The sequence below is a fragment of the Oryza brachyantha genome, chromosome 7 (genome assembly GCF_000231095.2).
Source record: "Oryza brachyantha chromosome 7, ObraRS2, whole genome shotgun sequence".
Classification (NCBI taxonomy): Eukaryota; Viridiplantae; Streptophyta; class Magnoliopsida; order Poales; family Poaceae; genus Oryza; species Oryza brachyantha.
In genome coordinates, this window is record NC_023169.2 from 13,253,754 (window position 1) to 13,278,642 (window position 24,889).

The 24,889-nt window shown below is 44.4% G+C and overlaps 2 protein-coding genes, 1 long non-coding RNA gene and 1 pseudogene across 3 annotated transcripts; 1 reads left to right on the top strand and 3 right to left on the bottom strand.

Annotated features, from left to right (window-relative positions):
• Positions 1 to 413: 413 nt before the first annotated feature.
• Positions 414 to 1,462, bottom strand: LOC107304683 (cysteine-rich receptor-like protein kinase 6). The gene has a single exon (XM_015839894.1). The coding sequence runs from the start codon at positions 1,420 to 1,422 to the stop codon at positions 622 to 624; it is 801 nt and encodes a 266-aa protein (XP_015695380.1). The 5' UTR covers positions 1,423 to 1,462; the 3' UTR covers positions 414 to 621.
• Positions 1,463 to 5,476: 4,014 nt separating this feature from the next.
• Positions 5,477 to 9,469, top strand: LOC107304674. The gene is made up of 3 exons (XR_001550744.2): positions 5,477 to 5,843; positions 5,955 to 6,068; positions 8,878 to 9,469. It is a non-coding gene; the product is annotated as an uncharacterized LOC107304674 (long non-coding RNA).
• On the bottom strand, positions 6,582 to 10,438 carry LOC102716985 (cysteine-rich receptor-like protein kinase 10). Its single transcript, XM_006657742.3, has 7 exons — positions 9,412 to 10,438; positions 8,725 to 8,862; positions 8,490 to 8,617; positions 7,781 to 7,988; positions 7,432 to 7,669; positions 7,184 to 7,334; positions 6,582 to 7,044 (listed from the first exon to the last, which is right to left on the bottom strand). Exons 1-7 carry the CDS (start codon positions 10,256 to 10,258, stop codon positions 6,769 to 6,771), a joined length of 1,986 nt encoding a protein of 661 aa, XP_006657805.1. The 5' UTR covers positions 10,259 to 10,438; the 3' UTR covers positions 6,582 to 6,768.
• A 3,049-nt stretch (positions 10,439 to 13,487) lies between these two features.
• LOC102706864 lies at positions 13,488 to 18,380 on the bottom strand (annotated as a pseudogene).
• Between the last annotated feature and the right edge of the window lie 6,509 nt (positions 18,381 to 24,889).

Genomic DNA, 24,889 nt, shown 5'->3' on the forward strand with positions numbered 1-24,889 from the left:
CGGGTGGCCAGTGCAGTGGGATCCGGATAAATCGTGAAGAGGCTTCAAAACCAACCCTAAAGCTGGTCAACATCTAGTCAAATCCATATGTCATATTATGACCATCGGTGACTGCCTCAAATATGTGTTTCATGAATCAGTTATTAGTGATCTTTGACCGGCCATAGTTACTTTGGACGACTTTCTTTGGTGGCGCATATTGATTTGGCCCTTCTCAGATGGCTCGTGTCAGTTTTAACTGGTCATATTGTATGGCCTATTCAAGATTAGTATTATTGGTAACGAGCACATATTTTGGCCCTCAAAGATGAGTCGTATCGAGCCAAAATTTTGATTCATCATATAGATGATATGTCATCAGTGGTAGGCCAAGCAGATAGAGGAATCGATATGATCGTGACTGCAAGGTAAAATACGCTTAATTTTTAACGATTGTATATTGGCACCGTTTTACTTGATACACTGTAATTCGGTTACAGCTAGGCATATATAGATATCCTCCATGCATGCAGCCATGTAGGTTTATTGACTATACGATATTTTTGGTGAAGTGGTGCACCGCCCCATTTTATTCCAGCTTGCCGGCAGGTACGCCGGCCGGCGGGACGCCATATCCTTAATTTACTCGTGCAGCAGCACCATCGGTTCACCGTTGTAGAACGGCGCCACCTCGGACCTCAGGTGGCACCTGTCGCTGGCGACCCTGGCGCCCTCCGCGTTCCGCGGGAACATGTCCCACCACCCGGCGACGAGCCCCTCCAGGCACCTGCGGCACGACTCCAGCGTGATGTCGAACGCGCACTGCGCCGTGGAGTAGATGTTGCTGAACCCCGGGTCGGTCCCGACGCGCCGCCCCGTCGCGAACATCTTCCTCGACGTGTCGTCCACCACGGCGTACTGCACGGTGGCCGTGAGCAGCTCCGTGACCGCGCGGTTGTAGCCGGCGACGTCGGCGCTGCTGATGTTGGTGCCGCTCACGAGGCGGGTCTCCAGGCCGGGGCCCTCCTTGTTTGCGAGGAAGGCGTCGCTGTCGGAGAGGCGGGCGTAGCACTCGTCGTAGACGAGCGCCACGTCCCTGGTGCGGCGGCAGGCCGGCCCGGCGTCGCTCCGGACCCTGGTGCCGCACTCGGCGCAGGCCGACTGGCTGACGTCGCCGCGGCACTGCAGGAGGCCGTACACCGTGTTCGGGGCGGCGCCGAGGGAGCTGGTGGAGAAGAGGATCCACGACCGGGAGGCCTGGTCGCGGAGGCTGAGCGCGATGCTCTGGAGGTTGGACTCGTACTCGCTCCCCTGCTCGTACGTGCCCGTGCCGCCGGTTCCGCAGGTTGCCCACGGCTGGGCGGCGGCGAGCGGGAGCGCGACCGCCGCGACGACGGCGAGGAGGAGAACGGCATGGACGAGCGTCGACGTTCGTCGCGCCATGGCAAGTGTAGAAGACTCGGGGTTAATAGCTTGGCTTGCTTGACGCTGGAGCGATGTGTGCAGCAAACGCAGCGAGCATGCATGCATATTTATAGTTCGCGAGAGAGGATACAGGATGGTAGCATTCGGCTACACGCATCGCCAACCTATCGTTTTGGATTAGGCTCATTGACAATTTTTGGCAGGCTAACTATATATCTAGCTGGCAACGTGGAATGCGATAGGCCGGTATAAACACACAGTTAATTACACAAATCAAGCTGAATTCGCGCCGAATTCACTCATATGCATGTAGGAGTCTAAGAAACCGGTCAAAATCGGTACATGTGCGGATTTCAATATCCGGCCAATGAGCACCCCGGACGGTCAGCTGTGCTGATCTATAATACTAGTAGTTCAATGTTTGCCTAGTCAGATTTCTCTGGTTTCAAATGAACTGTAGAGGAACAGGCGAACGGCCTTGACCGTGGTGCCGTTAAATTAGTCTGATAATTAAGATACATTCATTGGATCGATATTCGCTTCTTCTTTGTAGTAGTTACCAAACTGATCAGCACCGTCTCCAACTTAGAACAGAAGGCTACATTGATTTCGTGCTTTTGCTATGAAACCAGTAGCCATCGGCCAGCACACCCGTGCGTGGTCTGGGGCCGCAAGGTGGATGGGTCAGTCTAACGCGCGGACGGTTCTACTATGTAAAAAAATTATATATATAACCTTTCTATATGTGTAAAATTTGTCTTTATACAAAGAAATTTTATATAGAAAGAAAATTAACATATGAAGTTTCTAGTAGAAAAATATAACATTGAAAATATCATCTTAGAAAGTTGTATATATATTACACAATGAAAATTATATATATTTAGTTTGTATATCGAAAGTCTGTATTGTAGAAGGTTTTTATATGGGAAAGTTGTGTTCGTGCAGGTTAGAAGGAGTGCAGGCATTAATTTAATTGTGAGCCTTTTCGGAGGATGGTGCCGCTCCGACGGATACTTTGTGTTATATGCAAATGCAAATGGTTTCTTGGCATTCAGTAGACTAGGGTGCAATAGGTGGGGGTTGTGCACGTCCGTTTGCTTATGGTACATCAATAACTCATTAACAGAGCATATGATGTTTGTCAACCACAAGCCTAGATTGACACTCAATCTCAACTACACTAGCTTTCACTTGCCTATCGTACTCGACAAGCTAAGTCTCTGTTCCTTTTGCAACCCTTCAAGGTTTGGCCTCATAATAACAGACATATTGGAGAAGGTGTATGATGGTGCCCTGATAACTTCGCCCATTGGCCCCTTCCCTTGACGCTGGGCTTGTTTTGCATAGCATGTAGTCTTAACCGGTCAAGGCTGTGAAGTACCAACAACGGATTAGTAAGAAATAAATATGACGGAATTACCAACACATATCAAAGGAGGTATTCCAACTTGCCAGTTTGCAACAGAAAATGAAACTCTAGACAAAATTTAGATTTGCAGGACCAAATGGACTCAGTCCTAGATTGGAGGATGAGAAGTAATATTATCTTTCAGATTTGTCATTTCATCCCTACAACCAGGGACAACGCAGGTCCACTTTCAATCTAGAAGAGACAGCTTGTAACCTAGTATCATGTTCCAGTTTGCATCATGTTGGAAGATGTCCCATCAAAATTGTTTTACATAACAAGAGTTCCCAATATGAATGGATCTGAAACGATAAGGGAAGTATGTATTTCCCTAAAAAGTATGGTTTTGATATTGGTAAGGTTCATATTTTCTTATTTTTATAATCAAGTATGACTTGTCATCACAACGACTCATCTCTAATGTAGAAAGAAAAAAATGTAATTTTTGGATACAGTTGGAGACAGGGGCGGATCCAGTGTGGGTACTTGGGGGGCTCAAGCCCCCCTACCTGATGGATCCCCATGAAATATATAAGGAAGGGAAGAAAAAGAGAGGAAATGTGAAGAGTAGCAGGGGCTAAAGGAGGAAGAAACCAATTAGCCCTCCTCCTTTGTTGATCTGTATCCGCCCCTGGTTGGTGAGTGAGTCAATCTCTAATATAGAAGTAAAACATAATACAATTTATGGTAGGGTTTGGAGCATTCAGCCAGTAGATGAATCATGCATTCAAACATGCAAAATAAATCAGTCATTTTTCTCATATATACGTGCCCTCCCTGATGCTTTATATACAGGTCTCTAGGATCACACATCGTGAAAATACTCAACACCTGTAAACAGTACACTCAACTAGTATTTTTCAAAGGTGATGACAAGTATGCCGCCTCTTTTCACTGCACTATTGCTACTAATCAGCGGCGGTGCTACCGGATGGTTGGCGAAAGCATTGGGCAAGGTCGACTACCACAACCAGCTGGTCGTTCGGGGGAACCACTTCATTAGCTTCGAAGCTGAGGCGAATGGGTTGCCGGTTAGTGTGGATTTGGAGAGCCAAGGTAGCTGTGATGGCAGTCAGTGTGGCTGGTGATCCACTCGAGAGCCACCCAACGCTTGATCGTGGGATCGATGTATAGCACAAATAAGGATTGTAGTACCCCATGATACTAGTATCTCACAGTACAAAAGGAAGGATGAGAGTAAAACTCATGAGAGAAACCACTGCTTAACAGTTGTGGTCTACAGGCAAAACGATACCGACAAATATTGGATTGCCAAAAACTCATATGACACCTAAAGGGGGGGTGGGGACAACGGCTATGTGCTTCTCCATAGGGGGCTGGGAGATGGCGGGCCGTGCAAAATGGCGATTCTTCCTGTGTATCCAAATATGTAAAAATGTGCATGCATGGCATGGCACTACATAAAATAAAGGTTGTGGTCTTTGCATTAGCGATATCTCTTAATTAGTCCAGATCATTTGGTACCCTATCACTGATTTTGGTGCATACTTAAGACCAATGTTCTGAAAATTTTTATTTTTCCCCAATGATAGGTTTTTCCTTGCTTTTGTAGCCCTGCTTTTGAAGTACACTAACTTTTAGCTTCTCTTCAGGAGTTAAAACCTGGTATACCAGTGGAGCGTCTAACACTCTAACTTAGATTTTCGAGGCGACCTTGAGGCAGTTTTGGCAAACTTTAGTTCACATGTGTTTGCACGCAACATTGAAACTGTTGGAGTCGGTAGAGAATTGTTCGAGATCCTTGAGAGCAGGGTGCATGCTCTCTATGATTTTCGTTGCAGTCCCAAAACATTCTCCTATTGCTTATTTTGTTGAATCTAATTATAAGATATACAGTATTATTAGTATACTCACTGGAGCTCACGACACCAAAACTTTGTCTGATTGCTTCTTTGTTGAATCCATAATAGTTACAAAGGATTCTAAACTGTGTTTAGCAAGAGAGGGGTTATTTTTCCTTTCAAATACTGAAATTTTATATATTTCCTATGACAAGTACATAGCCAACCGGATTGATGACAAAAAGGCAAAGGGCTGCTGTTATACCAAATAACACTTCACACTATGGCAAAGAACATAGAAGTTGTTCTTCGTATGTCCTCACTATATATTTTCCCATTTAAGTTGACTGACTGAAGGGGGCAGTACTGTACAACGACATCGGGATTAATAATTAGTTCAGTATTGCACCCTCTGTATTGCCAGGCTATACTATTTGGGATTGTTTGCTAGAGAATTTTTATCTGTCAAATTAAATTGAAATCTATTATTTCGGATATTGGTTACTGTCCATTCAATTAAACATGTATAATTTACACCCATGGTAAATGTATGGATTGGATGTTTGGATTTCTTATCCTCGTTCCTCTGTTGTAACGTGCAGTTTCATGATTGCAACTCATAGTGCAAAAGAGTTTTGAAGATATATTAAGTATTGATATTTTATTCTCATGTTGCTTACTAAACTTTTTACTTTTCATTAACGTCAATTAATAAATCTTATATAATCATAGCGTCAGTACGAATATATTACGAAAAAGGAAATCAAGGAAATCAGTCCATCCATCCATCGAGAGGACCCTGCCATTGGTTACTGTTGCCACAGTACAGGTTATTTTTTATTCTAGAATTTAATTGATAGAGCCACCCAATTCGTGTACCAGGGATATTCCACTTCGTTAATTCAGGTGAAGATTTTTGCTATACGCGAATAGCCTGGCCTCCGCTCCGCGGCTCGATCCGCCTCGCCGTCGTCTCCCCTCCACGTCGCCGCCCCTCCGTAACTTGTCCACGGCACCCGCCCTCCGACCGCCGTGGCTCTACTTGTACAGGATTCCCTCAGCCCTCCCTCCTCCGCTCCGTCTGATGCCTGTCCACCGCGCGCGTCACCGCCTGGTCGCCTCCTGCACGGCGACCTCCTATGTTAGCCGCCGGACGCCCGCCCTCCATAGCTCCCTCGCTCCGTGGCCACCCCAACGCCGCCCTCCCCGTGAGACCGTGACCGACAGTGAGTGCATAGCAGTGTGTACCGTGTGTGCAGTGCGATTGATATTTCCAGTTTACGATTCGTGCGTGAATGGATGAAACTATGAAAGTGAATAAATTGCTGCTATTGTAGGATTGGGAGGGAGTCCATTGACAAGAGCCTCTCAGGTGTTGGTTGCAGCTATGAGGTTCCGAGAGTGACTGAAGTGACGACTATGGGGTTCATTCAATAGACCACTTAATTCAGGTATTGCTCATCGCATTTGCATCAAAGTTATCAAAATAAGAAAATTTACTATTGTATAAACTAACTAGATTTACATGAACATTTCCATTTATTTTATGAAAGAAACTAGTCACCTGCAGTTGGCAGCTCCACAATTTTGGCTTGCTGCAAACAACCATGTATGCTAATCTTAGAAGCCGACTTCTGAATATGTTGGGGACATTTTTAGGTGAACTTAATTTGAAAGGCATGTGAGCCATCCATCACGCAAATAAAATTAGCATGGAAAAGAAATGTTCCATGGTCCTATCCTTGTGAGAAAATAAAATATTTTGCAACCTTTCTCCTTTTATTGTGGATCTTGTGGAGAGGCGCAGTCAAAGCCGTGGATCTCGGACGATGTTAGTCATGAGATCCACCGGATTTGACCAGCCGAGTGTTTAAGGAGCCACCCGTTTTGGTTGCTTGGCTTTTACTAGTTACTCTCAAGAGTACTGCATACAGTTACTGCACACGAACTGTACAGTTACTTCCTAAAGACAAGTGTGTGCCAAGCTGCACAAACATATTACAATTGAATCCTTCCCAGATGAGTCCTCATAGTCCGTCTTTCCAATGGGAGTTTTCACCATTGAATTTCTGTTTTGATTACAACCTGATGATAACTACAATTTCAATACCAGGGGAACCCAAAAAAAAAAAAGAAAGAAACAACTACTAGCTATCTGGGAGACAGTTGTGTAATGGTTTGAGAGTAACCGGAGCTCCCATTGGAGAAATCTATTGGCCTATGTGCTACAGGAGCCGGCAGAGAGATGGTAGCATCGCTGTTAAGCAAAATCATGACATCCTCCATTGTAGGCCGATCTACAGGATTCTGCTGGACACACAGGAGCCCGATGTTGATACATTTCAGCACCTCGGCTTCAGGGTAGTTTCTTTCCAAGGAATGGTCTATCATCTCCACAATATTTCCCTCTTCCCAGTGCCTCCATACCTAGAATTTGTTGCATAAAGATCTTCGGTTATCACTAGTTCAGATGGTATAATCATACACACACATACATTGTTTCTCTGCAAATTGAAAATGCAAGTAGCATTAGTGTGTTTGTTTGTCAGTTAGGAGGGATACTCACTATGCTTACTAAATCTTCATTTTGCTCTGAGAAGCAGGGTCCATTGTTTCTTTTGCCTGTCACAGTCTCTATAACGAGAATGCCGAAACTGAACACATCTGATTTCGTAGAGTAGTGCCCACGAACCACGTACTCAGGAGCCATGTACCCACTGCATAGAGACACAAGGAAAGAAAACTGCATGTTAGTTTGTTAGCTATGTTAATACATAAACACAAATGGATCGATCAAGTGTTCGTCCGAATTACAATGTCCCGACGATACGGTTCGTGACGTCTCGAGTCTGGTCTTGGCTGAAGAGCCGAGCGAGGCCAAAGTCCCCAATCTTGGGGTTCATATCTGCGTCTAGCAAGACGTTGCTTGCCTTCATATCACGGTGAACGATCTTCTTCTGGGAGTCCTGGTGAAGGTACTGCAACCCTCGAGCAATGCCTTCTATGATTTTGAACCGTGTGGCCCAGTCTAGCTGTCTTCCTTTCTCTGCATCTAATTAAATTAGCAGCACGGATGAACAGATTAATCATTGTGGATGGTTGCTGCAAATCAGAACAGGAAAAGGGCTACATATCTAGATCGAAAAGGTTGTTTTAATTGTACCAAAAAGAAAGGTGTCAAGGCTTTTGTTGGGCATGTACTCATAGACAAGCAGCCTCTCTCCTTCTTCTAGGCAAAAACCGACAAGGCGGACAAGGTTTCTGTGATGAAGCTTGGCAACAAGAACTAGCTCGTTTTTCAGCTCTTCTAGCCCTTGGTTTGAACCTTTGGCCATCCTTTTCACTGCTACTTCTTCTCCAAAAAGAAGCCCCTGCATATATTTTTTTTTGTGTGTGTTTAGTACTAATCTGCAGGGAGACATGGGCGGAAAAACTGAACTGTGTAGTGGCTTGAAACCCTGAGTGCCGTAACTAATTTACAATTTGTGATATGTTTTTGATAAGATATTTGTTTCGGTCCAACAAAATGTAACAAAAAATATCTCGAGATACCAAATCGTTCTCACCATTGGATCTAGCTGACTAGGATCTGCACTGTTAGATCCAACGATCAGAAACGATTTGGTACCGCGAGGTATTAGTACCTCGAGGTACTTTTTGTTGGACTGAAACAAACCTCTTGATAAAGACAGATGGGAAGATCTTTTCTGAAAAATTATCTTTGTAGTCAAAGGAGTACTAGCTTGCGTTCATAGATCAAAACTTTTAGAAATTATTTTGACCATTCGATTCACACCATTCAATCAACAATTTGTTTCTAAGAAGGAAATAGCAATGATTCAAAAAGTTACACGTAAAGGCGACTGGCGTACCTTGTAAACTGCACCAAATCCCCCTTCGCCGAGTTTCTTGCTCTCGTCAAAATTATTCGTTGCAACTTGCAGTGACGCTAGACTTACCAAGGTTGACTTGACGCTTTCTAGGTCCTCAGATGTTTCAACTGGAAATTTTGCAATGGATTCAATGATCAGTTAATTGATACCGATGATTAAGAATTTTAAGTGGAATTTGTGAAGGATCTGATGCCAAATTGTGCAGAAGACTCACCTCCGGAGAAATGCTCTGCTTTTGCCGATCTGCTCTTCTTACGCATATTCCACATGTAGAAGGAAATTGCAGATACGATTGCAACTGCTACTATCGGCAAGCTAATTACCAAAATTTTGCTTGCTGAATTTTTCTTACCTGTATTTTTTGCAGTGAAAAATAATGAGTTCAACAATGGAGCTAAAGAATACGTGCAGCAGGGGTGGACATTCGGTCAGATCGAAGAATTTGATCTCCGTCTTCAACTAAATTTTGGTCATTACATGACTGAATGATTGGCAACAGTTTCATAGATGCAAATAAATGATAGAAACTATTAATAATTTCATAGTACAAAAATTACTAACAAAAATCACCAGTGCAATGATGAAGACTCTTGCTAGATTGCATGTCCTATCGAAAGTAGGGATCTAAAGGGTTTTTAGACGTACTGGGTTGGAGGTTGTTCTTGGATGGTTTTGTTAATTTTGGTCTTTTCTGTTAACCGAGGGGGACCAATCCAATTAATCACCAAACAAAATTCGGTCTTTCACAATGTGGGACAGAATGATGGCCGAATTTCTCGGGGTCAATTCCTTTTTTTTTTTGGTTGGGTCGTTTTCTGTCCACCGTGCAGATTAGTAGCAGCGATTATGTAATTATGTGATGAGGTGAAGATTGAAGGAGACGTGATGTTGTGCTGCTCACCTAACGTGGTGGCCGGAGTAACATCCGGCGCCGGCGCCGACGTCGGCGAGAGCCCGTCCGCCCGGAGGAGAACCATCGGCGGGCCGGTGTAGAACGGGCCACCGCCCAGCTCGGACCTCAGGTAGCACCGAGGGCCGGCGACCCTCGCGCCCTCGCCGTTCTTCGGGAACGACAGCCCGTCCCACCACTGGCTAACCAGGTCGTCGAGGCACCTCCGGCACGCCGCCGGCGACAGGTCCGACGCGCACTGCGCCATCGAGTAGATGTTGCGGAACCCCGGGTCGGTCCCCACCCGCTGCCCCGTGGCGAACAGCCTCGGCGAGCTCTCCACCGCGTACCGCACGGTGGCGTTGAGCAGCTCGGTGACGGCGCGGTCGTAGCCGGCGACGTCGGCGCTGCTGATGTTGGTGCCGCTTATGAGGAGGGAGTACGTGCCGGAGTTGTTGGTGGAGGCGAGGAAGTCGCCCTTGTCGGAGAACTGGGCGTAGCACTGGTTGTAGACGAGGACGGCGTCCCTGGTGCGGTTGCAGACCCTCCCGGCGTCCTGGCCGACGCGGGTGCCGCAGTCGAAGCAGTCGGAGGAGCTGACGTCGCCGCGGCAGAGCAGGAGGCCGTAGACGGCGTCCGGGGCGGTGCCGGCGACGCCGGAGGCGAAGAGGGTCGGGGAGGAGGAGGCGTTCGCGCGGAGGGTGCTGGTGAGGCTCCGGAGGTTCGACTCGTAGGCGCTCCCGGCAGTGTAGTTGCCGCTGGTGCCGCAGGTGGGCCACGGCTGGGCGGTGGCGAGCGGGAGCGCGCCCGCCGCAACGAGGAGGAGAACGGCATGTACGATCGAGAAGCGCCGCCGCATGACGGCGCCGTCTGAGCACAGCAGCGGCCCCGGCGGTGGCACGGAAGCTAGCTAGCTAGCTCGATCGATGGGCGGCAGCAATGGCCGCAGCGAGCGAAGGCGTCGCCGCGTTTCTCACCTTTGTTTTTCTAGTATTATTTTTGTGTTGGCCCTGCCTATCATTTGGATGTGTATGCTTTTTTTTTTCTTTGACAAGTTGGCAACTTGGCACGCCGCCATGGTCGACGAGAGGTCAGACCGAATTCGCTGAACCTGTCCCGGTGGCTGTCAAAACGCACGTGCACGCGTACAGGTGGGTTTTCGCATCGGATTACAGTGTTTACCCTAATTAAGCTGTTTAGTTCCTAAATTTTTTTCAAAAACATCACATCAAACTTTTGGACATCTAAATAAAGCATTAAACATAGATAAACCAAAAAATTAATTACACAGTTATGGAAAAAATCATGAGACGAATCTTTTGAGCCTAATTAGCCCATGATTAGCCATAAGTGCTACAGTAACCAATGTGTGCTAATGACGGATTAATTAGACTCAAAAGATTCGTCTCGCGGTTTCTAGGCTAGCCATGAAATTCGTTTTTTCATTCGTGTCCGAAAACTCTTTCCGATATCCGATCAAATATTTAACGTGACAATTCTCCTAAAAATTTTCTTAATCTAAACACCACCGTCACAAAAAGAGTCTACGACAGTACATGGGTCTTGCCTAACATCTTCTTGGTCATTTAAGTCCGTTTATTCCACCCAGCACACGGCCCCATCGATTATGGGATGGGACATCGCCTAAATTCCTGTGCGATTAGTGGCACAATCCATGGTGCTGTGCGGAGACTCGGCATAATCGGGAATCGGTGACAGATGACTGGTAAGTGAGGTAACAAATGGCTTGTTGTTAACACTACTAAAAACGGTTTTCACGGACAACCCCTCGTCAAATTATAGATGGACAGTTAGATAGCCTGTATGCGATGTGGTCAATCGCAGATACAGTCCGCCTGCGAAAATTTATTATCACAGGCAGATCAATAAGAGAACCGCTTTGGAAATAAGGATATTACTGAAGACAACCCATGAAAAGGCTTCTATGAGAAAATTTATTATTGTATACGAGCCTCTTAATGATATACGTATTTCCATACAACTTTTTCATATGAAGTCAGATAAAAAGTTAAACTTTATATAAAAATTTTTGGTCTTGACAATATCTACAACTTTCTGATTGACATTTTTTCATTTGATATTTTTATTACCTCAAATATTCCATGTAATATCTCATACATTTGTTACAAAATTTCATATCTATATTTTAAATAATCTCAAATGAAGATATGATCTATATGAAAGTTAAGTTATAGACCTCAATCAAATCTGCAACTTTGTAATTGATTATATTTGTATTTAACATCATTTAAAAATATTACAAGTTTAGAAGATGTGAAGTCAAAATAACAGTATCTTGTTTCTAAGCAGCAAGTGTTTCGTAGTGTAGTGGTGAGAATAAGTGTGCATGAATATAAGATCCTGGGTTTAAATTCTATGTCTATGAGTGTGTTCTGCGGTGCTTGCTAAAAATAAAAATATTTTTTTGTTTTGTTTCGACATCTTAAAAAAAGTAAAATATGAAAATTCATTTTTGCAGGCGGGCGCTTTAAGTGGCCCACCTGCAAAGAGGCCCAATATTACAGACAGAAAGAGCTAGGTGGGCCAACTAGCTTGCCAGCGAAAATAAATTTTGAACGCTTACGAAAACATCGTCTATAGTACTAGTGTAGAGGACCAACAAAGCCTACTAGGTTGACCACTTTCCCTTAAATTATAGCATCTAGAGGCTTTATTGTAGGGACACATCTGATTATGCAAGCCTCACGCATAGAAGAATAGACTCCACATGTTGTTGGCTGCCTAGTGAAACATAGAGGCGTATTCACATCCGGAACATTAGGGGTTCGGGAACCTCTAAAGCCCCAATAATAGAAAGTTTAATAGTATAGCCAAGTGTTGGCTACATGCTACGTCATCTAAAGCTAATTACACAGACAGAGCATACATCATCTATCTATTGACATAGTAAAATAGGCATATTTTACTAAATTAGCTAAATATCCGTGCTTTGCTACGGAGGAATATGAATTATACACATGCTAGTATGTTTAGAACTTGTTTTTTATAGATGAAAAATATAACCAATATATAGGACTATTTTGAAACACTATAATTGGGTGGATGACAGATGCACTGGCACCACCGTTACCTTCATTTAGAATAGTACTATAGATATTTTCAGCCATATTTTTTCCTTTTCACACACGTTGACCTACCATATGCATTAGTGTTGGGTCTTAGTTAGCGCACTCACCCTTATTATCCTTCCTCTAATCCCAAGCAAAGCCTCTAAATCCCGCCTCCTAAGCCTCCTACCATAAGGGCATCCTCAATGTATATTATCTAAGTGGGTAGTAAGAGTGAAGCCTAAAGTAACATGCATTAGTTATTTTGTTTCTCACAATGTATTAAGATGGGCCCCATATATAAAACAATGGTTAGTGAACAAGAGAGAATGGATGAGAGAGGAGGGAGTTTTAATATTTCTTTGGTAGTAGTGCTATTACCGAATCATACTACCTTCTCCACTATATCCCTCCACAAAGTGGGTAATAAGAACTTTTAGTACTATCTACTTTTCTCCACACTGTGGATGCCCTAAAAGGAGGGGCACACATAGTGTGTTTTGGAAGAGGGGACTGGGGCGGTGATCTCTCTATATATGAATTTTTTTAATGTTACTTGAAATCTATTTTACAACTTTATAATTGTTAACTCATTCATTTATACTTTCAAATAATTATTACAAATCATTCATCTATCAAGTATTCAGCACGAAAACAACACAATGTAAGGAATATTAAAAGTTTAGTAAGTCATTCATCTTCTATATCCCACACCAATTTTATTAAAAAAACACAATTACAACATAAAAATATTAAATATAAGTAAAATTCTAATTTAGGAATGATAAGTTTTGTTAAACCCTTGGTGAGGCCAATTAGTATTCAACATCTTCTGCCTATCTAAGAGTATTCTCTGTATTTCATCGATAACTAAAAGATCAGTTTCCAACCGAATGGCATCCAGTAGAAAAAGGTTGGTAAACTTCGTTCTATATTCGGTTGGGGAAAAAACTAAATGGCTAACACTGAACAAAGCAAATTGGTCAGTGGTATGGAATATATTTGCTCTTTATAAATTGAATTTGGTTGGTACTTGGTACTGATCACAAACTGAGAATCAACAATATAGTTTCAATACGAAACAAAATTATGCAGCAACAGCGGTACCCGATCTGCTTTGGCCCCTGCTACCTCCAAGACCATTGTGATATGGTTTGGGAGTAACCAGAGATCCCATCGATCAAATATATTGGCCTAGGTGCAGGAGCCGGCAAAGAGCAGGTTGTGTCGCTATTCAGCAGAACCATGACATCGGCCATTGTAGGTCGATCTACAGGGTTCTGCTGGACACATAGGAGCCCAATGTTGATACATTTCACCACCTCGACCTCAGGGTAGTTTCTGCCCAAAGAATGGTCGATCATCTTTACAGTTGTTCTCTCTTCCCAGTGCCTCCATACCTAGCATTTAGTCACATATATAGCATATGCCTTCAGTAACCACTAACAATGACAAACAGAAATAATAGTGCAAAATAGTATAAAGTATTCCTCTATGAATTAGCAAGGATGCTCACACTGCACAAAATATCTTCATCATTCTGCTCAGATAGATATGGCCCACTGTTCCTTCTCCTACCCGTCACGATCTCTATGACCAAAATGCCGAAGCTAAACACATCTGATTTTGTAGAGTACTGCCCACACATGACATACTCAGGAGACATATAACCACTGCATCAACAGGAATAATCGCTTATTAGTTAGATAATTATATGTATGCTAATAACAAATAGATCAAGTGTTCCTTGGACTTCATTACAATGTCCCTGCTATGCGGCTTGTGACTTCTCGAGTCTGGTCTTGTGCGAAGAGCCTAGCAAGGCCAAAGTCCCCAATCTTAGGGTTCATGTCTGCATCCAGCAAGATGTTGCTCGCCTTCATATCACGGTGGACTATCTTCTTTTGAGAGTCTTGATGAAGATATTGCAATCCCCGAGCGACACCTTCAATGATCCTAAATCGTGTCGACCAATCTAGCCGACTCCTTTGCTCTGTGTCTAATTAGTACCAATGATAAAAAAAAAACAATGTTATTGCATTGAGATAAAAAGGTGTACATATTAGGGTTCAAACATAATGCTAGATAATTAATAGTACCAAAAAGAAATGTGTCCAGGCTTTTATTGGGCATGTACTCGTAGACGAGTAGTCTCTCTCCCTCTTCAAGGCAAAAACCAACAAGGCGAACAAGATTCTTGTGATGAAGTTTGGCGACAAGAACTAACTCGTTTTTCAGCTCTTCTAGGCCCTGGTTGGAGCCCTTGGCCATCCTCTTCACAGCCACTTCTTGTCCAGAAAGAATTCCCTGAATAATTTGGCTTTATCTTACTCCCAAAGGCCACAAATTTTAATATTTAAGATTTTCTCAAACTTTTAAAACTTTGATCATCAATTTTATATTAATAAATATTCATAAATCTAGTATGATATTAGGAGGCTATTACCTAAGTTCCATATTGTACACTGTTTTAGTTTGGTCATAATTTAAACTAATCTAATTTTATTTAAGTATATAGAAAATACACCAACGTCTACAATAGTAAATGGATACACTAGACATATTTTATCGTGAATTTAATTAAACTAATTTAATTTCTTATTGTAGATGCTAATGCATTTTCTATATATTTGGTCAAAGATAGAAAAGTTTGACTTATATATGGAACAAAGGGGTGATACTTTTCAAGATAAATATAAAAAATATCATTTATATATTTAAACTAGCAATCAATAAATTATTGATAATCTAAGTTCTAAAAGTTTGACCGGTCTTGTCTTAACCATTTATGACTAGGAGAGGTACTTTCTTAGTACTAATTTTATGAGGATATATGGATAGAAGTATACTGGGTTAAAAACCTAACACATTGTTTTCTAAAACCAACAGCAAGAGCTCTGCTATCTATACTATATTATAAAGACAGTTCAAAAAAGAGACCACGTTTGTTTTGAAGGTTATAAATTACTCCTTTAATTAGAAAAAAATATCTTAGCTGTTAGATTATGGTGGTTCCAGATTATGAAGGTATAGATTAATCAAATAGTTCTATGTAGGATACAACTATATCTTTTATACAAATTACTCTTACCATAGAAGATTATAACGGTATAGATTGATAGCAATATGTGATGTCACTTCATGGACAAAAAAATCAGTTGGAGTAACAGCGGGCGGCACTAAAGATACCAGGGGGTATTCCTTATAACTTTTTGCCCGATGTTTTTCTTTCTGCTTAATTAATATATGTAGTCTATCTGGCAATAGAAAAACAACATGATAGCTGAAGTGTGAGGCACGGTAATTAGCACTCCCTCCGTTTCACAATATAAGACTTTCTAGCCTTGCTTAGATTTATATGAATGCTAATAAATCCAGACATATATAAATTATATACATTTATCAATTAATGAATTTCTGCAAGGCTAGAAAGTCTTACAATATGAAACAGGCCACGTTCGGCTGCAGCGGTAAGATAACTTATCTCTCTCGTTTTCCACGCGCACGCTTCCCGAACTGCTAAATGGTGTATTTTTGCAAAAATTTTCTATAGAAAAGTTGTTTTAAAAAATCATATTAATCTATTTCATATTTTTTAATAATTAATAATTAATTAATCATGTACTAATCTATTACTCCGTTTTTCGCGCTGGGTAAGTTAACTTGTCCCCTTCACTCCCGAACGCGGCCAGAGAGGTAGTAGTTACCAAGCTCTGATAGACAACGAAGGCTACAATGTTGGGTCATACTATGTGTAGGAGAAATAGGACGAGAGGCTAGAGGAGAATGAGAGAAAAGAAAGTGTATTTTAGGTATTTCGCATTGGTGCTTTTAGAACAGAAATCTAATAGAAAATTGAATGTAGTGCTATAGATGAGAATGAACTTTACGTTATGTGCTACTGAAATAGACTGAAAACAATATCATGAATCAGAATTAATTTATTGGAATGATCAATCACTTACAGAATTTGTTGAAATAGAAAATATGATATAGATGTAAATAGAAATAAAACTTAAATGTAAATTAAATCTAGCCGCAAATGCGCTCCATGCTTTTATAATTAATAATTGAGCAGTAGTGTACTTGTACTTGTAGCATTTAGAATTTAAAGTTTGATCGTGCTGGATTCAGACCATCAAATTAATCATCAGCTTTTGTTTTCACAAGAGAAATCAGCAAGGATACAAAAGTTAAAATGAGGACTGCCATACCTTATAAACGGCACCGAATCCCCCTCACCAAGCTTATTGCTCTCGTGGAAGTTATCCGTTGCCAACCGCAGTAATGCCAGAGATAACAGGGTTGACTTGACACTTTCAAAGTCGTCAGTTGTATCAACTGGCAAATTTGTAATTTGATAAACGGTTTAGGGACGCCATTGGTACAAGAATGTTAACAAGAATTTATTCCATATTGTGCAGAGGACTCACGTCCGGGTAAATACTCTGGTCTTGCCCATCTTCTCTTCTTACACATCTTCCAGATACAGAAGGAAATTACAGCTAGGATTGCAACTGCCACTGTAGTCAAGATAATTACCAGAGTTTTGCTTCCTGAATTTTTCTTACCTGCACTTTTACAATGAAAATAATCAGTTGGAAGTATGTGAAGCATTATGCATATCTGTTCTCCTATCTGAGCAGTTATTATAGACATCACAGTGCTAACTGCCGCTCAAAGAACAAAATGTTAGTTTTTTAATTTTTTCGCTAATGATGTGATGATGGTCGAAGGGAAAGTATTTTCATCCACAGGTTGGATATCCATTGTGTTTACTATCTCATTTAAATAGTTATTTAAAAATAAATAATATAGATTAATATGAGATATATTACTCCATAAATATTTAGTTTTAAATTTGACTTCTATAAATTATAAAATTTAACTTTGAATGTGTGCATACTAGTTTAGTTTAATTTTTTTATATTATAACTTTTAAAAGTTAAATTTAAACTTGCATAGCTATATGTCTTATGCTAATCTATCTTATTGTTTTTAAAAAAAGTTTTATAACTATACTTAGATAATATGAAAAAAAAAGAGTTAATATGAAGATGGATCGGAAGAGACAGCATGAGTGGCACAAGGAAGTACTCCGTGATTATTACCTTCCGCATTGACAGGCGCAACATCCTGCAACAGCACCATCGGATCGCCGGTGTAGAAAAGGGCAAGCTCGGACCTCAAGTGGCACCGATCACCAGCAATCCTGGCGCCCTCCCCGTTCCGCGGGAACGTATTCCACCACTGGCCCACGAGGCCGTCGAGGCATGTCCGGCACAGCGTCGACGACATCTCCGGCACGCACTGCGCCATCGAGTAGATGTCACGGAACCCCGAGTCGTTCCCGCGACGGAGCCCCGTGGCGAACAGCCTCGTGCTGTTCTCCACCGCATGCCGCACGGTGGCGTTGAGGATCTCGGTGACGGCGCGGTTGTAGCCCGCGACGTCGGTGCTGCTGATGTTGGTGCCGCTTATGAGGTAGGTGGTTTGGAACTCGGGAGTGTTGTAGGTGGACGTGAGGAAGTCAGCCTTGTCGGAGAAGCGGGCATAGCATTGGTTGTAGACGAGCGCCGAGTCCTTGGCGCGGTTGCAGGCCTGCCCGTCGTCCTGGGCGACCCTGCTGCCGCAGTCGAAGCAGTCGGACGAGCTGACATCGCCACGGCAGAGCAGGAGGCCGTAGACGGCGTTCGGGGCGGTGCCGTTGGTACCGGAGGCGAAGAGGGTCGGAGAGGAGGAGGCTTTCGCGCGGAGGGTGAGCGCCAGGTCCTGGAGGTTGGTTTCGTAGGTGCTCCCTGCCGTGTAGTTGGCGTTGCGGCCGCAGAGAGGCCATGGCTGGGAGGCGGCGAGCGGGAGAGCGATCGCCGCGATGAGAAGAACGGCAGCCATGAACAGCCAAGCAACGACGCTGCATTAATTGTGCCGTAACACGGGAGAAGCAATTAACGGGAAGGTAGCTCCGATCGGCAACTAGAATATGGGCGCGTTCGAAGTTGACGGGTCAAACTTGTCTAATCAGCGCCTAAAAAAAGACATTAGCATATGATTAATTCAGTTTTAGCTTTTACAAATTTAAAAAATAAATTAATCTGATTTTTAAATAACTTTTATATAAAACTTTTTATAAAAAAATATAACGTTTAACAGCTTGGAAAACATGCATATGAAAAAAAAAGAAAAAGGTGTTCCGTTTCGAACGCGCCCTATATCAAATTAATTAACACGGTAGCTTTTCTTGTCTCCATTTTAGGTAGGGGTGTACCTATGTGCATGCAGAGGCCGAGTCGCCAAGACGCCGTTCCCTGAAAGAGAAAAGGATCGAGAAGGGAATCGTCCACACCGTGTGAAGGAAACTACTACTACCTCCTGTCATGGCCGCTGTTTCAAGTTACCACACGCCAGTACTGCACTCCGGTTTTGAAATTTGAATACGCCACTTCAGAAGTGTTGACTCCTGTATATGAGCTAGCTCTATATATGGAATTTTTATTCTGTGGTGACAGGGAGAGCTGGTAGTTCTTTGCAGCAGTGAGTCGGTCTTTTTGAAATGTTTCAAATGATATGATATACTACCTCCGTCCTATAATAACTTTATTTTCCGATTTTTATGTCTAAAATTTGACCATTTATCTTATTTAAAAAATTTGCACAAAACTTAAAAAATTGGTCACGCATACCATACTATTCATGTTTTATCATCCAGTAACAATAAAAATATTAATCACAAAAAATTTTAAATAAGACGAAGAGTCAAAGCATTATATCTAAAAACTGAAAAATGATCTTATTTCGGGACAGAGGAGAGACAGTAGCTATTCAGGCATAAGCTAGTGTTGTCACCTTTAATTTTAGTTTTTCGTATTATTTCCCTTCTCAGGCAGTGGAAAGTTTTTTTTTGAAATCCAAGGATCAAAGAGCAGATGATTGAAGAGCTTTACAGACAGGGGCGGATTTAAAGGGGGGCTAGCGGGGCTCTAACCCCCTACACGCTGGATTTCCTAGGGAAAATAGAGGGGATGGGAGAGGGAAGAAGAGGGGGGACTGAAGGTGGAAGAATGTAATCAATCCTCCAACCTTCGGATCCAACCTTCGGATCCTAGATCCACCATTGTTCACAGAGAAGTTTTGGGTCTTTCGCAAGCTGGAAGAAGAGCGTGCTCAAGAGTCAAGAGGGTGCAGCTGATAGGGGATCTGTGTTTTTGATTACTTGTATATTAGGTGTGGCTTTGAAGGTGAATTTAGGGTTGTTTTTGTGGCAGTGTTTACCTCAGTTGTGAGGATGCTTTTGTTTGACAAAATTGCACTGTGAAGCTTTCAGTAAAACCAGGGCGTAAAGCCTTTTATCCAAAAATATATATATGCTTTAACACAAATATATTAAATACATAAGTAAGAGAAGGAAATATAAGACATATATTAGAGAAGCTAAACTACTGTACATGCTAGCTCTAATATGTTCTTATTGTTAATAGTTAGTTGTAGTATTAACCTTGCTCTTGGTCTCCCCACTCTACCTCTCATTTCTACCAGGTCTAACCAGAGTCGGAGGGGAGTCCGATAATTTGGTGGGTGATGGAAAAGAGGACGATAGCATGGTGATTGGAGCTATAGGAACCATATTTGGCATTTTGAAAAATGTGCTTATAAAAATAGGTGGAGCATCCAACACTTCGTCGAGATTAAAATTGTGCATAGACATTAGCAGCAGTACTCTCTCTCTCTCTGTTTTAAAATATATACGTATTTGTTTTTTTAGACAAAGGTTCGACCAAACATTACTTTGTTAATAAATTACTCCCTCCAATTTAATAATTCTAGTCGTTTTGGACAACAACATATTCATCTAAATCTATATTGATTATAATTTTTATTAAAATATATAAAAAATTAAATAAATATTTACTTTATAAAAATACTCTCTATGACTTATATGTACATGTTGTTCTAGTATATTTTAAATTAAATATTTTAAAAATTATTAATAATAAATGTTTTAGAGATTGGCCACACCCTTATCCACAAATAACAATTATGGAACTAGAGTGAGTATTTATGTGATACAAAAGCATAAGCATAAGAAATAATTTTGAATATCTATACTACTATAAAGATGAGTAGTGGTGGTGGGTGGTGGTGAATCTACCACCTACCCCACCACCAACTCCCTCCCATTTTTAATTTTAAAAAGAAAAAATAATTAAAGTTCAGGAGAAAATCAGTGTAGAAATTTAATTAAACTAATTGGAAGCTTTTCGGAATGTTCTAAAATGTCCCGAAAGCATTTTAAATGATTAACAGGATTTAAATTTAAATTTAAATTTCAGAGAATAAAATTTGCTCTAATAAAATTAATAAAAATCGGAAAAATTGGAGGCAATTTCTTTTTTCCCTCCTTCCTTTTCTGTTTCTGTTTTCCTTTGTTTCCCTCCTTGGCCGAACTGCCCTCTCCCTCTCTCCCCTGTGCAATCTAATCTCCATCTCCACCTCCCCCTGTCGTACTCCCTCTCCTCCTCTGTGCCTTCCTCCTGGTACGATCCCAACTCTCCCCCATGTGCACGATCTCCTCCTCCTGGTGCATGCGTCCAATTCCTTCTCCCCCTGTTGTGCGATCTCTCCATCCCTCCCCCTGGACGCACCCTCCCCTAACCCTTCCCTCTGTGTGCGCCCCCTCTGCCTCCCCTCCAGATCGCACCCCTCCCCTGTCCTCTACCGTGGGCAGCCCCATCTCCACCCCTAAGGTAAAATCAATTCCAATCAATTGGAACTCTATTTCTTATTTCTTTACAACTTTATCTATTCCTTTTTAATAGGATATGGCTTCCTAGATTGATCTCTAGCTCTCTCCTATAAATAGACCCTCAAGCCCCCATCTTTTTTCGTCTTTTTCAGTCGCGCTGCGCCCACGCCGTCGCTCTGCTTCGCTGGGCTCCGTTTCCCTACTATCGTCCGTGTTCTGCCCATGCCAAACAGCAAGCAGCCACCGACCAATTCCCCCACAAAAATTCATCGATACCCGGCTGCCCCTGTTCGGAGCAGTAGTACGTCGCCGCCGGTTTTCCTCCACTGAATTTCAAGTTCGCATATATTTTATTCTTGCGAATCAATCTAAATTCATCTACCATTTAATTGTTTAGATTTCCTAGCCGAATAGCGAGGAAACGCAACAGTCCGTCGCTAATCTCTCCACCGAATCTCAGGTTCGCATATGTTTTGCTCATGCGAATCAATCTATTTTCTATCTACCGTGTAATGGCTTAGATTTCCAAGCTAATTAGCTAGCGTGAGATTGATCTACAGTATGAAATTTAATTTTGTACGTGTAGATTTATTTTACGTTAAAGTTGTTTAGTTTCAGTTAGCGAGTCGTTAAACCTCAATTTAACGGGTCGTTTAATCCTGTCGTTGTTCCGCTAACAGTTCATGGATTCACGTTTCGGATCTGATTCGTCGTACGAATCTCTAATTCGTGCACGTTTTCGATTTGTTATGGGAATACTGCGCTGTTCGCAAATTCCCCAAGCCGCGGCCCAACCCGCGCTCAAAGTCCCATCACCTCTCTCGGCCACTCCTCCTTTTCCCTCTCCTGCCGACCAGCAGGCCACCGGCCCAGCCAGCTGGCCCGCTCCCTCCCCTCGGCCTGCTTCCTCTCTCGGCCGGGCCAGCTAGCCCGTCTCCCTTTCCCCCCTCTTCCTTCCCCTCCTTCCGTGTTGGGCCAGCCTAGCCGAGGCCCAGTCGAGGCTGCAGCCTGCTGGCGCCCCGAGTTCCAGGCCACCTCCCCTCTCCTCCCGGAACACTGATAGCTAGTCCCCACCTGTCAGCCCCGTCATCTTCCTCCAGCTGCACTCCCGCGCCGTGTCGCGCGCCGCGGCCGTTGTCCCGTCCCGGCCATCCTCCGTCGTTCCACCGCACCACGCCATGTTCCCGGCCGATCCACGCCTGTCGTGCCCTTGCCGCCACGCCGTCGCGTCCCGGCCAGCTTCTATGCCTCGCGCTCACCGCCACGCTAGCGCCGTCGCCGTGCGCCGCCACTCCGGTCGCGCCCGCCACTCGGCCACCAAGTTGCGTCGCCGCTTCGCCGAGGCCACCGCCTTGCGCCTCGCCGCGTTGTGCTGCGCCGCCTAACCGTGGTGCACACCGGCCGCCGCTCTTCCCGCGTCATGGCTAACCACCGTCCGCAACCACCAGCCGCAATCCGCGCGCCGTGGCAACCAACTCTCCGCCCTATCCACGCGCCTGCAAAGGCCGCGCGCCGCCGCTAACCTCCTCCCCGCCCTAGCCGGCGCCAACTCCCATGTAAAGCCCCACCGCCGCATGCCGCAGCACTCATTCCCAAGCCACCGCCGCGCCGGTTGCCCGTCGTCGCGCAGACGCCGTCGCTCCTCCTCGGCCACGCGCCGTCGTCTTCGCCGGTCGCCGGTGAGCACCCGTTCTCCCTTCCCTTCTCCCTTTTCCTTCTCCATCTCAGCCACTACCGCGCGTCACCGTGAGCGCGCGGGTGCCGTCGCACGCTACCCGTTGTCGGTCGCGCGTTGACATCATCGCCGCGTCGCCGTTGGTCTTCGCCGCCGGTCGCACGAGCCGCTCGGCCGACGTCGCCGCCTCCGCCTCCTCCTCCTTACCCGTCCTCTCTTCCTCCCTGCCCGTGCTCAAGCATCGACGCCATCGATCTTCGTCGCCGCCATTGTCGAGCCAAGCCGAGGCCGACACCTCTGCCTCCCCCTCCTCCTCTCTCTCTCTCCCGGTGCTCACCACCGCCGCTGCTAGCTGTCCGCCGCTCGCCTCCCCGTCGCCGCCCGTCGGTCATCGCCTCTACCACTCCACGCATCCCCGGCGCTTGCCCCTTGGTCGCCGAGCTCCACCACCGCTGTCACGCCGCTTCCTCCATCCGCCGCTACCGTTGGGCTACCCGCGTCGTCGCCGGGTGCCATAGGCCACAGGCCGTCGCCGCTGGGCCGTCGCCCAACATCACCGTCGCCACGCCGTCGTGGTGCCGCTCCTGCCTTCCCGCGCAATCTCCTCTCGTTCCCGCACGTCGCTGCCATCGCCCTCTTCTCCGTGTCACCCACCGGACACCGCTCTCCGTGCCACCCCTCACCGGTCCGCGTCACCCACCGGTCGCCGCTCTCCGCGCCGTCCCTGGACGCCGCCCTCCGCACCGCCCGCCTGTCACCGCCCTCCTCCGCTCGCCTGTCACCGCCCTCCTCCGCTCGCCGCCGATGCCGCCTCCTTCCCTGCCCGGCCGAAGCCACCTCCCTCCCCCCCCTCTGTTTTACGCTCACCGACGGGTGGACCCCACTCGTCGGCCTCCCCTCGTCTCGCCCTGCCCGTGGGACCCACCAACCAGCCACCCCACTGCCGACATGTGGACCCGCTCGCCAGCTCTCCCCCTCTCTCCCTTTCTCTCTCTGTCTTGTGGGGCAAGGCTGTCAGCCTCCCTCTCCTCTCTCTCTCTCACCTGAGCAGTGGGCCCCACCTGTGAGTTTCCCCTTTCTCTTACTCGTTGGCCCCACGTGTCATTCTCTCCACCTCCTCTCTGCAACCGACAACTGGGCCCAGATGTCAGCATTCCCTCTCTCTCCTTGCTGACGTCATCCCTCCAATTAATTACGTAATAAGTAATTCATAAGTAATTCATCTAGTCTCCGTTTAGGTCCATTCAAATTTCATTAAATCTAGAAAAATATCAAGAATCCATTAAAAATAGTTTCTTTCTCTGTTTCAGTAGTTTTATAGCCTGTTTTGCTTTGTTTGTCATAGGTTTTGACCCCGTTGAAGCGTCGTTCGTTCTCGAAGTCGTCGCCAAAGTTCCTCGTGGGACTGAGAAAGGCAAGTGGCACCCTTCTTTGATCATATTGAACCTATGATTATAAAATCCCCCGCTTTTACATTCAAACATGCATTGTATTTAAATGTATTTACTTTATTTATCTATTGGGCTATTACCTTTATAACCGTTGATTCCCACTTATTATTATTGTCATCCCAGGGTTAATTTGACTAGAAATAGGCTTAGGAAATGCTTAGCCATGCTTAGTTCAACTAGCTCACCAATTATCATTTAATTATCTGTTACACTTTGATACACCTTTAATGGTTGTGATCATTATTCGTTCCCCGATGTGGATTAATATAACTAAAATATTGCTTATGGTGGGCTGTGGGTGCATGGTTTTGAGAGTCGCACCCATGGCAATTAAGGACCGGTTCTCGGGAAACCCTGGAAGTCTTACACGTACTAACCACAAGCCAAAATGGACAACAATGAGACTCGTAATCTAGCTTGTTCCTATTCGACGTACCAAGGCAAGGGTGAGCGTGATGGAATATGGACGGGCAATCGTGGTGTAACGAAAGCCTCTGCTGCTTCCGGATTGACCAAAGCACAAGAGGGGACTGCC